This window comes from Gossypium arboreum, chromosome 1, assembly GCF_025698485.1.
Source record: "Gossypium arboreum isolate Shixiya-1 chromosome 1, ASM2569848v2, whole genome shotgun sequence".
NCBI lineage: Eukaryota > Viridiplantae > Streptophyta > Magnoliopsida > Malvales > Malvaceae > Gossypium > Gossypium arboreum.
In genome coordinates this window covers 101,845,165-101,858,032 of record NC_069070.1, presented here as the reverse complement: position 1 = coordinate 101,858,032, position 12,868 = coordinate 101,845,165, and the positions used below count along the sequence as shown (strand labels likewise).

The 12,868-nt window shown below is 32.3% G+C and overlaps 3 protein-coding genes across 4 annotated transcripts; all 3 read right to left on the bottom strand.

Annotated features, from left to right (window-relative positions):
- Positions 1-1,644: 1,644 nt before the first annotated feature.
- LOC108469648 (pathogenesis-related thaumatin-like protein 3.5) lies at positions 1,645-3,648 on the bottom strand. The gene is made up of 3 exons (XM_017770612.2): positions 3,508-3,648; positions 2,704-3,397; positions 1,645-2,084 (listed from the first exon to the last, which is right to left on the bottom strand). The coding sequence occupies exons 1-3, from the start codon at positions 3,632-3,634 to the stop codon at positions 1,883-1,885; spliced, it is 1,023 nt and encodes a 340-aa protein (XP_017626101.1). The 5' UTR covers positions 3,635-3,648; the 3' UTR covers positions 1,645-1,882.
- A 225-nt stretch (positions 3,649-3,873) lies between these two features.
- LOC108469649 (uncharacterized) lies at positions 3,874-6,214 on the bottom strand. Of its 2 annotated transcripts, none has more exons than XM_017770613.2 (6): positions 5,765-6,214; positions 5,588-5,636; positions 5,441-5,492; positions 5,191-5,357; positions 4,979-5,092; positions 3,874-4,265 (listed from the first exon to the last, which is right to left on the bottom strand). In XM_017770613.2, exons 1-6 carry the CDS (start codon positions 6,106-6,108, stop codon positions 4,098-4,100), a joined length of 894 nt encoding a protein of 297 aa, XP_017626102.1. In that variant the 5' UTR covers positions 6,109-6,214; the 3' UTR covers positions 3,874-4,097. The 2 variants fall into 2 exon arrangements, with proteins under 2 accessions (XP_017626102.1, XP_017626103.1); XM_017770614.2 differs by having other exon boundaries at positions 4,979-5,089.
- A 1,084-nt stretch (positions 6,215-7,298) lies between these two features.
- LOC108469650 (chaperone protein dnaJ 11, chloroplastic-like) lies at positions 7,299-8,001 on the bottom strand. The gene has a single exon (XM_017770615.2). The coding sequence runs from the start codon at positions 7,923-7,925 to the stop codon at positions 7,425-7,427; it is 501 nt and encodes a 166-aa protein (XP_017626104.1). The 5' UTR covers positions 7,926-8,001; the 3' UTR covers positions 7,299-7,424.
- Between the last annotated feature and the right edge of the window lie 4,867 nt (positions 8,002-12,868).

The window sequence follows — 12,868 nt, the reverse complement described above, 5'->3', positions numbered from 1 at the left end:
ATGTCTATAATAAAAAAAGTCACAACCAATGAAAATTAAATATATTAATTTTATATATTATTTTGAATTTTTAAAATTATACTATATATTCTAGAATTTTATAGAAAAGTTGTTTTAAAATTTTTAATTATATATTATAAATGATATGTTTTATATTTTTAATTAATATAATATATTTTTAAAAAATTAAAAAGAACATGTGGCATGTTTTGATAATGCTACGTGGCCAATTAATGCTCGGTCAAAGCAAAAATACTTTTAATAATTAAATATTTAATATTATAATTTTATTTTCAAAATTTAAATTAATTTTTTATTTTAAATAAACCTAATTGTCACCTCACATTGGTTTTATTGGCCCAAACATGCGGCATGACATTTTTCATTGACTGAAATTGCTTAACATAATATTTTTAACTGCAGTTACAAAATGGAATAAAAATAGAGTAAATTGATACTTTAAGTGTCAAATTGGGACAAACAAAATTTTAAGTACTAAAATAAGAAAATCAGTATATTTTAGGGGTCAGATCGTGAATTAAACTTCTTTTAATATTCTTTAGGTTGGATTTATGTTCGGATTTGTGGTTGTCTTCCTTTATAACATTGTCTCAAATATTTAAACTTATGTTCTTTAATCGAAAAATAATATTGCTTCCATCCCTTATTAATATTTAATAATTTATTTCTATCTAAATATATTTAAGTTTCAAAATAACCATGAAACTTAAAAGAAGAAAATATGTCAACTACGGACCAAACTAGCAGCCCTAACATCACATATTGCATAAGTGCCCAAATTGATTAGCCTCTTGTGAATTAACAGAACATAAAAAGTTAATCTTATCTTCAAATCTATAGTTGCATGCAACATGCCGTTGATAAAACAAAATTAGGTTTACTAATAATCAAATTTGTTAGTTGGAATATCAGATCAAGTCGAGTAGGAGATCCAATAAACGGCTGCCCCAATCACATCAAACAACTATTAACCACTCTATTTTGATTTTTATAAAAGAAAAAAACTATTAACCACTTTACTACCCATTCTCTTTGCTTCACTAAAATATGTTACGCTCTTAACGAGAATACAAGATTCGAATCCTAAAAAGCAATTTTATTGAGAATAGAAGTGTTAAAACAGTTAATCGAACCGATTAGTATTAATCAAATCAACTAAATTTTTTAATCATTCAACTATTGATCGAACTGAATTTTGTTTAAGAAAATTTAACAGAATTAAAATATTTCGATTAATTCTATTACCAATAAATTAACCAAAATTTATATATTTTGTTTTTTATTAAAATAAGTATAAAATAAATAAATTGATAATGTTCATTTAACCGAATTAACTAAATTAGTAATAGCCTAATATATATAATATATAATATTATTTATTAAGTTCGGTTAATTATTCGATTCTGAATCGAATTAACCATTAACAGAAATTTCAAAAAACATTTAACCAACCTTCGATTAAACTAGACCGGTTAACCAATTGAGTAACCAAATTAGATATTTCAGTCGATTAATTCAATTTTAACTAAAATTTGAACACTTGTAATTGAGAGGGGCAACCACAAATCTCAAACATAAACCGATATAAAAAATACAAGTTGAACGGATAAAAACAAAATGAAATTTGGGTAAGTACCCCTTGTTGACTACAATGCATAAAATATCAAGAAAAAAAGTTATAATTTTAAAATTTTTCTCTCTGGAAGTATACATAATGTAAGTAATAGATTCCCTGAAGGTGAAAACCTACATTGAAATGAATCCCATCCCCTCCTATAATATATACTTAAAAGAGAAAAGGCTAGAAAATATGACTTGTATTGTAAATATATGTAACGGTCCCTATCCTAGAGAAATTAAGTTAAAAGAGTAGTTGGCATGAGCAAGAAATGGCGATTGTGATGGTGAAGGTTACAGCAATTGCTTGTGATCCGAACACGTGGGTGAAAATGGAGGGTGATGCTGTACTTTCGTCCAATGCACCTTCGTATACCATTGTGCTGTTGATTAGAGTCGTTGTTGATGGTGTTTCCGTGTTCTGCCCTTCTGATGATGATTTCTGACTGCCATTTTACATACCGGAAAACTAACCGTTAAAAAACCCCACCCAAAATTAATGCAACGTAACGTAACAGCAAAAACTCTAACATCTTTCCGTCGACCTTCACTGGAGACACGAAACTACAATAATAGATTCTTTGATGAATGTCAGCTGTCGAGTTGGACAAAACAAAGCATTTGTCTCAATCTACTGGCTTTGTATCAGAATCGGATGCCTATCCTTAGCCCATTGGATATTTGGATTGATGTACTAGAAAATTACCAAAATACCTCTCTTCTAATTTTATATTTTTTTAATTAGAACTTTATAATAACACTTCTAACTATTTAATTAGATATGTTTATAACACTTTTTAACTATTTAATTAGATATTTAGAGTAAAAAAAAAAAACCTCAAATTAAGTGTTGAAATTTAAAATAAGATCGGATTTGAAAGAACAAGTTAGAAGTGGGAAGAGAAAAAAATGGGGCGTTGCTATCTCTATGAGAAAATGCGCCAAAAGCCGACATAACTTAAAAGATGATGGCAAGTTATTGGTTTTCCCAGAGCCACGTGAAAAGTTCACTCTTTTATGGCTTTAACACAAGTTTAAATTTTTGGAGGGATTAAATGATTTTACCTAGTGTTCGGCGAAGGACAGAAAGTAATGGTGTAATCAGCTTTGGCACATGTAAATGTGCTGCTTTTATCATCATACGCATAGCTGTAGGCGCGTGGGCAAGCTCTCTTAAACACCTCCGAGTACGATGACGCCTTGCAAGTGTCCGGTGTCCCATACGCACCGCTGCAACAGTACTGAGGCTGGCGGAAGGCCTCGCAAGCGCTCTTGCATGCCACCCCATCTCCGCCCTCTCTCTTCATCACCTTCAGCTCTGAAGGACACGAGTCATTTAGATCCACCACGCAGCCAGTGTAGGTACAGTTTTGCCCTGTGCCGCCGTGGGGAACCACCAACATAGGGACGTTGTAACCGTCAACCAAACTCACATCGAAAAAATCAAGACACCCGGCACCGTCCAAGGTAAATTCAGCCAAAGTGGCAGGCGGAGCAGCGCTGTTCCCTGAACATTCTAGCTTCCCGGAACCACAATCGCCCGTCAAACATGAGAATTTACCGGCGGAATCTTGGGAGCAATGGGTCCTTCCCCAAAAACGACCTCCCCATGATGCCGGTGCGCTAATGGTTTTGGATTCACCTCTTCGGAGAGTGAAACCTGTGGTGGAAATTGCGGAAACTCCCGCGTTTGAGAGAACTCCAGGCCATACCACGTAATTGCATTTGTTTACTATGGTAAAGCTTGTTCCTTGCACTCCTGTTCACAGTGTAATGAAAACCGGTAAAAAAAAAAAAGTGAAACCAAAATCTGATAGTTAACTAAAAAAACTGATGAAACATCATTCAATGTTCCCGAAATGAAATTACCTGATATAAAGGACTGTGATAGAAGAAGAGCACAAACAGCAGCAATAAATGTAATTTGAGCCATGAAGAAGAGGAAGGGGATAGGCAAATTTGAACGCTCTTCCTTCTTGTTCAGAAATTGTGACATTCTTCAATGGAGATATATATAGATATTTTTGGTTATTAAGCTTTCGGAAACAAACGTCAATGATTGTGGACCAAACTAAAAAAGTAAGTTGCTACTGTGTCTATTCTACCGGATTTTGAGATGAGTTGCTGAGTTTGGCTGAGATTTTAATTTTATTTCCTCCAACTTGATATTTACATGTAAAATTTTGTGAATAAATACAAAAATAGTGGTTTAGAAATAGAAGGCTCTACAACAAATTAAGGAAGTGTTCTTTTCGACACTGCAAGAGATGGACACCCACTGAAAAAGAAAATACTGACATCAATAATCATAAGTGTTCTTTTCACCGTATTGGTTGGTCAGCAGAACATGCTTGATGGCCTCTATGATTTTGCAATTTCTAAGACTTTAATCGTATGCAATATAAAATGCATAAGAAAAAAATTAACTATGGTACAAAATAATGATATTACAGATCATATTAATCAAAACTTTCTGTAGTCAATTGCTTGGCGAGGGTACGAAGAAAACGGGTGAGGGACTTTCTGGCACTCCTTACTGCTGCTTCTATTTTTGCCTTGTCTTCTTCACTAACATTTTGGCTTTGTTCTTGACTCGTTTGCACTTTTCGAACAAGTTTACGCAATTCCTGTCAAAGAACCCAACTCGATTAAAAATCAATACGGCAAGATATCAAGCAACTTCGCAGGACAAACAGAGCAGCAGCAGCTTGGGATGACAAGCTGCACTCAGCCGTTGCCATGCTCAAAGGAAAGGCTCCTATTTCAATTATTCCTAGGATAGCTTGAAAGTTCCTATCAGATTTGGCTCAGAATTGGCAACAAGGGAAGTGGTAGGATAGCACGGAATATGTATCAAATTAGCCTCAGAACTGGCAACAGTGGCAGTGGTACTTGGCTATATAAACTATCAATGATGCAGTATGCTTATGGCTTGCGTGCTGGTCTAATGAGCACTGCAACATATTCAATCATCTTTCTAATGCCTGGGGTTTAAATCCCTCTACGTTCAAGTCAGTTGAGATGCTCTAAGTTGCGTATCTAACAGCTTCTTGGATAAATAAAGTCTGTTACTTATCCAAAATAACATAAAAACAAAAAAAAAAATAAACAACAATTTGACTTTTGAGCGATGCAACATTTAAGTTGTTCATGCAGGGCAGTGAAGCAATTTGAAGGTGAAGAATTTAGATGAATTTGCTTGCCTAACTAGCCTCCTGCCTCCAATGGTACATATTGATCAAAGCAAGGTTCTCACTTTGCTTTAAAATTCGGGTTTAGCACATTCTTGATTCAAAGATATTTGGCAACAAATGAGAAACAGTTTACTTGGTTTGCTTACCTGACGATCAAAATCGACACTGCTAGCTGAAAATACTTCATTAGTAATTTCAATGTCCTTGCTGATCAACCCATCAAACCATCTATTTGCAGTGTTAACAAACTCCTGTGACTGCTGCATGTAAAAAAAATAGCACATATAGTAAGAGAATATACATGTAAGTGTAATCAGTTTAAGCCTACAATAAGTCTTCAAATCAAAACTTGAATTACACTATATTCAAATTGATCGTCATTATCATCTTCTTCTTCATCATCTTCTTCTTCAATGATTTGTGTCTCTGAACCAGCTAAAGCCTGCAATGTTTTCTGGTCACCTACTTTTGTAGCCTGGATCAAGGCTTCCATCAATTCAGGCTCTACTTCTCTCAGCAGTTTCCCTAACACAAAATATAAGTATAAAGCATTCACCGCAATCCATAAAGGAACGCGAATCGATTGACTTCCAATATACTTTTCTTACCAATATAATTGAACTGCCTTCGCTTTCCCTCTCGAACATCAGGCCCTAGTCTCTGCAACAAAAACACAAACACCTTGTCTACAATAACATATTTTCCAACGAACTACTAAGCAGCTCCAGTTATAAAATTTGCACTTCCTTAAGTACCTTAACTAGCATTAAAGCATCGAAAACATCTTGTTCGAGAGAAGAGGCTCTAAACATCCACGCCGCAAAAGAAATTAAAATAAACAAAGATGTTAGCTTTCAGTATTATACCATTTGATTTGAAAAGTTTAAAAATGTTGTTTTTTAATAAATATTTGTTCGTAGGTTGCACTGTACCTGAGGATAAGTTTGATTTGAGGGATTGAGAAGGAAGCGAGGTCCATGCCCCAACGGACGGCGCGACGAGCCTCGCGCTTCTTCTGGTTGCGGCTCTTCTTAACATCGGATTCCGAGTCGTCGCTGATTTCGTTTTCTCTGAGATCAGATGTAGATGGGGCATTGGGTAATCTGGCTCCGCGTGGGCGGAGACGAGCGTTCCGACGGGAGGAAGTTGAAGTGGCGAAAGAGAAACAATGGGAGGGAGTTTTAGTTGATACTGTTAGTATCCGAGAGCAGCAGTGGTACTGCTGCTGCAGCTGCAATGGCGGCCATTGCCTTAGAGACCGTATCAACCGTGCCATGCTCCGGTAACAGTTGCCAGGCCGCCTGGAGGAAGACAATGATGGTATATGGTATTGGTAGATCGTTAAAGTTGCAACACGCCTCCTCGTTTATCTTTTCTTACAGATATTTCGCTGTAGGCCCAAACTAGGGGGAATGGATATTTTGTTTATTGGGTGGTGTTAGCAGTTGGGCTTGGGCATCATAGCTAAAACCGAACGGACTGAAAAAGAAATATTACAAGATCCAGTAGAAAGGAATTGACTCTACATTCAAATTTGAACCATACGACCTGTTTTGAGGCAAGAATTGACGAGTTGAGCTGATAATTGAACTTTCTAAAATCAAAACGTCATCAAATAAATGACGCAAAGCGAAGGGGCAAAATCGGTAGACTTCTATCTGCCCATTGTATAAGTTAGAAGATTGCCTGTTTACAGGCAGTTCAGACGGGGTTGGAGTTGGGATTTCGTCGGGTAGTGGTTGAAGGCGACGCTCTCAGTGTTATTAAAGAAGTCCAAAACGAAGAAGAAGATAGATCAGTATTAAGTTGTTATATTTCTGATATAAAAGTCTTTTAAGTAAAATATTTGACGGATGCTGGTTCAAGAAAATTTCTAGAACGGGAAATGGAACGGCACATGCAGTTGCAAGAGAGGGTTTGAAGCGAAATGAATCCACTTACCTAGAAGGCCGAATGCCGAGGTCAGTGATAATGGCGGTGGAGGAGGATGACAAGAGGCCTGGATCTGCCATAGAGAGGAAGAAATTTCGGGAATTTTTCGTTTTTGGCAGAGGAACAGTTTCATTATAGAGGAGTCTTGGAGGCGGGGCTTTTATGTCTTTTTGGGCTGAGTAGGAATAGTCTATTTGGATTTGTAATGTGTGTACAGAACAGGTTTTTTTGCAAATGCTCAACTCAAATCTGCCCATTGTATAAGTTTACCATCTTTGGCAGCCGAAGGTATTATCTTTTCATCATTCATTGTTGGGAATCAAACCACTTTATTATATGACAGTCCGAAATTTGAATTGCTTGTTTTGGAATCTAAGCTCTCTTTTTTTTCTGTTGCAATTTAAGCTTGAATTTCAACTACAATATGCAGATTTGAGATGCGTACTGGGATTTTGCAGTATAAGAAACAGAGCACTAAAAGCATAACACAAAATTCTAATCTTTAAACCCGGGCTATAAAAAAAAAAAACAGCCTTGTTTTAGTTAACATATTTCTATATTTACAGGCGAAATTAGCACCAAATCAGTAATTCCCCAAAAGCCAAAAAGAATGAAAATAAACCAAAATCCATCTATGGATTTCACAGTTTATCTCAAGTATCACCAACATTGATCGGTTTCCCATGTTCGTTTCGAATAACCAGAAAACCCAGAAAACGTTGGACCGGCCATCGATTCGACGGAAACAGAAAAGGACCGCCTTGGCCTGAACAACAACGTTCGATCATAATCCGCCCGTTTCTCAGGATCCGATAGCGTAGAGTAGGCTTCATGTACTTTGATGAACTCGTTGGCAGCGACGTCGTTTCGACCATTAGCCGAGACATCAGGGTGTAGAACGCGCGCCAGTCTCCGGTAAGCAGCCTTGATTTCCTTACTCGTGGCGCCAATCTGAATCCCCAATACCTCGTACAGTGACGATGGGCAAGCAATGTGGGAAACCGTTCTCTCAGCCGTCGACGCACAAGCGGCGGAGACGCGAAGTTGCGGAAAATGAACACGTGCCGGCATGGAGCTCGGTTCTTTGATGGAAACCTTATGGCCCATGAAATGTGGAGAGGAAGAGGTGAAAGAAGCCAATGCAGAAGATGCGAAAGCCATGATGGTTGACTGTTGGATTTGCGGTTGAAGAAATTAAAGTTGGGGAAAACAGGGACATGGTTGAAGGGTATTTATAGAGTTAACTCAACCGGAGTTAGATCGGTTGGGTTAACAAAATTTCTACAGATAGCTTATCCATACACATAGAATCCGTGCTGACTCAGCGAACCGTCGGCGTTTCTGAAACCCACAGGTTGCGTTGTCAAGCTGGCACTAACTCACTTTCTCTATTCTTTCTGGAACATCGTGTCCACAACTTTTTATCACTACGTCAGATATTTGTTCTTAGCTTTTTATCCTGAAAATTTTAATAAAATAAACAGAATTTATAAGTCAATTGGTTATTTGGCATTCAATTTTCTTACTTACATAAGCATATATGAAAAAGATCTTGGAACTAGAATAACAAAAATTGGAAGGCTTTGGATTTCTTTGAAACGGACCTTGTCTAAATTTAATACAACATGGAACACCAACCTTGTCTCACTTTCATATATTTTTTCCACAAAATATTTACACTATCATCATCTTTTCCTTATTTTCAAGTTCGATTATATAAAGTAAAGTTCCAACTTTGCATCTATGATTCACAATAACAAATGAATGAAGCCCACAAATATATACAGGTCAATTTTTTTTTTATTTTTAAATATGATTTTATATAAATGCTTAATTTTGATTACGCAATCCCTTGAACGAAATTAAAAATAGGGATTGTAGCTAGTGATGAACTGAAACTAAAGACATAATATCAGAATAAATTCATTTTATAGTAAATGTAGAAAATATTAAATAATAAATTTAAATTGTATTAATGTTAAATATATTTAAAAGTTAATAATATTATATAATATCAAAAAATATAAAAAAATTTAACTTGTATTCTTATGATTGGCAAAAATATTAAAATTAATTTTTATATAAGAATGAAAAAGAAAGTTGAGTAGCTAAGGGTTAAGTTTATACCATGAGGGCCTTAAGCCTTAGCGAGGTAGATCCAAAATCAGGTTTCACCTTCAGTTAGAGACTTTCTTACCTAGAAAGATGTGAAAGACGACGAACTTAAAAGTAGGTTTCCCTTTTTCTTTTTTTAGGATTTCAATCGGTTTTTACACTTTGCTTGGGTTTTAGTTTTATATTTTGCAAAAGTTTAAAATATATTCCAAAATTTCGTTATTAAAAAAAAAAAAAAAGGAGAGTTCAAATTTAAGACTCCATTTTTTAATTTAATTTTAAGAAATAGATTTGTTTTACTTTCTGAAAATACAAATATTTTTAAAAATGTGTTTTAATTGGAAATTTTAAAATTAATTTTTAAAATGAAAATATGTAAAAAATTTAAAATTTATTTTCATTATTTTCACGAAAAATGATGGAAATAAAGATTTTAACTTTAAATAAATTGCCCACAATTCAAGTTCACATAAACAGTAAAAATATTCTTTTAGTAGTTTTTAAATATTAAATTAGACATCTTAATTTAAATTCATATAAATGTAAAAAGAAATTTATTTTATTTCTTCAATAGAAAAGAGTTATTTTCATTATTCAAATCAGATTTTATTTCTATTTATCAAACATGTTTTCTAATTTTTAAAAATAAAAATAAAAAAATTCTACAATATGAATAAAAATATATTTAGAAATCAAATAGAGTCCCAAAATTATTCAATACCTAAAGTCAAACTATAGCTTTCCATTAGTAAATATCATACCGGCGAGTAAATGTATTTCAATATATCATTTCAAGTTGATTGATATTTTTAAGTGTATTATAATATTATATATGTGAAAATACATTTCATTTACATCCATAAAAATATATTATATACGAATATAATTTTTAATCACTTAATTTAATAATTATAGTTTAATTTTAAATATAATTATCAGTTTAACATATCATATACAAGTTAAAAATACCAAAAAATTTGATTACAATGAAACATAAATGACTTGGTTAACGGTACATTTGGATCTATATGGCTAGTACCGACAACCGTGTTTCAGAAGACAACGCGTCGTATGAAACCAAGCAGACAAAACAAAAGGAGCAGTCAAGGCGTAGCCAGTTGGCGCTACACTACTTTACTCTATGACTTCACGCTACAGTACTATTAAGATTCGATAGACAAAAGTGGTCAAAGTAGGAAAAAAAATACTTATATTAAAATTCATATTATATTTTATCTTCTATATTTATGTGTTAAATTAAAGAAAAAAATTTGTTATTTATGTTAATATTTTATACATTTTATTATTAAAACTAATGTAATTGAAGAAATAATCAAATAATAACATGTGGCATGTTATGTGTCTCTTTGTTGATGTACAAAGACCGAGTTTTAACAATAAAATGCATGAAATTTTAATTGAATGATCGATTTATTTTTGATTTAATATTTAAACTTGGAGTAAATAAAACTTTTTTCTTTTTGCAATTGTTTATATATTTTTAAAGAGTAATAACTAAATTAATAAAAGAAAACTATAAATGTTGAGAGGTAAAAAGTTAGTTTATATTTGTTATAATTATGCTAACAATTCTAGTGAAAAAAAATTAATAGAGGGACTAAAATTTTTTAATCAAGAAAGATGACTAATTTACCTATATAAAGGTCCATTTCCAAGTATATTTATAGAAATGGGCTAATTTTTGCATTATTTACCGTAAAGAGTTGATTTTGGCAAAATGCGTCCACATAGGTGCATTTTAGGGGGAAATTTTAGCAAAACGCGTCTTTGGAGGAGCGATTTTGCCATGTCAGCACAAATTACATTGACATTGACAAACTTTGCTGATGTGGCAACAAAAATACACTGACGTGGACACAAACTTTTACTCATTATCAAATTAAATTTTCAAAAAATATATTTTTTAAATTATAAAAATAGGTCATTTTTTTGAAAATTTACAAGAATAGGCTTTTATAAAGACACACAGTGCCAATTCCATTTTTTTTATTTCAAAGTGTCACCAATTAATATAAAAATATAACTAACAAAGTAGATCTTTATATAGACCCTTAGTCTCATTTTCCTTGTTTTCTTAAGCAATGTGAGATATGAGACATGTGTATATATAGACGCATAAATAGGTTTGCAGCTTGTTCCTAAACAATGTGGGATTCCTTCATCTTTTAACTAACAACATAAGTTTAAAAGCTACACTATATTTTATATTTTTTACTTATAGAGTTTAAATTTCTTTACAAAAGTTAACATTTGTGACATTATAAATAAAACTTTTAAAATCTATAAGTAAAAACTTATAAAATATAAAATGAGTATGGTAAAATATTAAAAATAAATATTTAAAATTTACCAATAGTTGAGTTATCATTTTGTAAGTTTTATAATTCGATAGCCAAAAAATCATAGTTAAGTAACTACAAATGTAATTTAATCTAGATATAAAAATATGAAAAATAATTATTATATTTTATGTATATTATATATTTCTATAAAAAAACTTATTTAACATAATTATATACTATGTTTAAATAGATTATCTAACTAGTCAAAATACATCTGAAATAAATTTATCAAGCATTCATTAGGTGATGAAAATTAAATTAAAATTAGGATTAAAAATTAATGAGTATAGTAAAATATTAAAACAAATAAATATTTAAAAAGATATATCAATTTTTAAAATTACAAAAATATATACTATTTGAGTACTAAATACTCACCATTTATTAATCAAACATTCATAATATAAAATAAAAAATTAAAAAAATTAAAAGTATAACTCCTAAATTTAAATAATGAAAAATTATTTTAAAAATTAGAATTGCATAGATATTAACTTCGGACATTTAAAATTGAATAGAAGATTATTGCATGTACAAGTTTCATATGTGTAATTTATTTTTTTAATAGTCCTTTTGTATATGCTAACAACTCTAAAATGCAACAAGATTAAAGATCTCAAAAGATAATTTTATAATATGAGAAAATGTTAACAACATATAAAAAATAGAAATTGTTTTGTAAAAAATTATAAAATATAGTGTAGCCTTTAATCTTATGTTGTTAGTTAAAAGATGAAGGAATCCCACATTGTTTAGGAACAAACTGAAAACATATTCATGAGTCTATATATACACATGTGTCATATATCACATTGCTTAAGAAAACAAGGGAAATGAGACTTTGGGTATATATAAAGATATGCTTTGTTAGTTTTATTTTCATATTAATTGATAACACGTTGAATTAAAAAGAAAATTAGTATTGCCATTTTGAGTCTTTATAAAGGCTTATTCTCGTAAATTTTTAAAAAAATTGGTCTATTTTTATAATTTTTTTTAAAAAATGACCTTTTTTGTGACATCCCAAAATTGACCCTAGTCGGAAAGTGGTTTCGGGACCACTAAACCGAGTTATAAAAATAATTAACCGTCATAGTTGATGCCCATTATATGTACAAACACTTGTGTAAAAATTGAATGTTTGGATTTTGTAATTGTAAGTGAATTTTTTTTTCAAATAGGACTTATGTGAGAAAATTTAGAAATGTGCTAGGCAATTGTAAGGTGGCCTATTAATACATGTGGGAAAATAGTTGTCCTTGCATGTCAAATAACCCACTTCCTAAGGTGAGTGGCCGGCCATGACAAGGTTATGGGCAGGGAACATGTTTCCAACATGTTTTGCTAATGGTTGATGTTAGAATTGTTATTATATTGGTGTTGTAGGAAGAGAAACAAAAAAAAAAGTGTGTGTATGGTTACCCTCCCCATTGCCGTGTATTGAACAAGGAAAACAAAAAAAGAAAATTTTTGCTCATTCTATTCTCCATTGCCGTGACTTGAAGGAGGAAGAAGAAGGATTTCTTTTGTGCATGATTCGCTTGGTTGATGCTTAGGAAGAGGTAAGCACTTTGAAATCCTTGGAAATTTAGATATAAACGAGGTGATTAGTTCAAGTTCTATTCA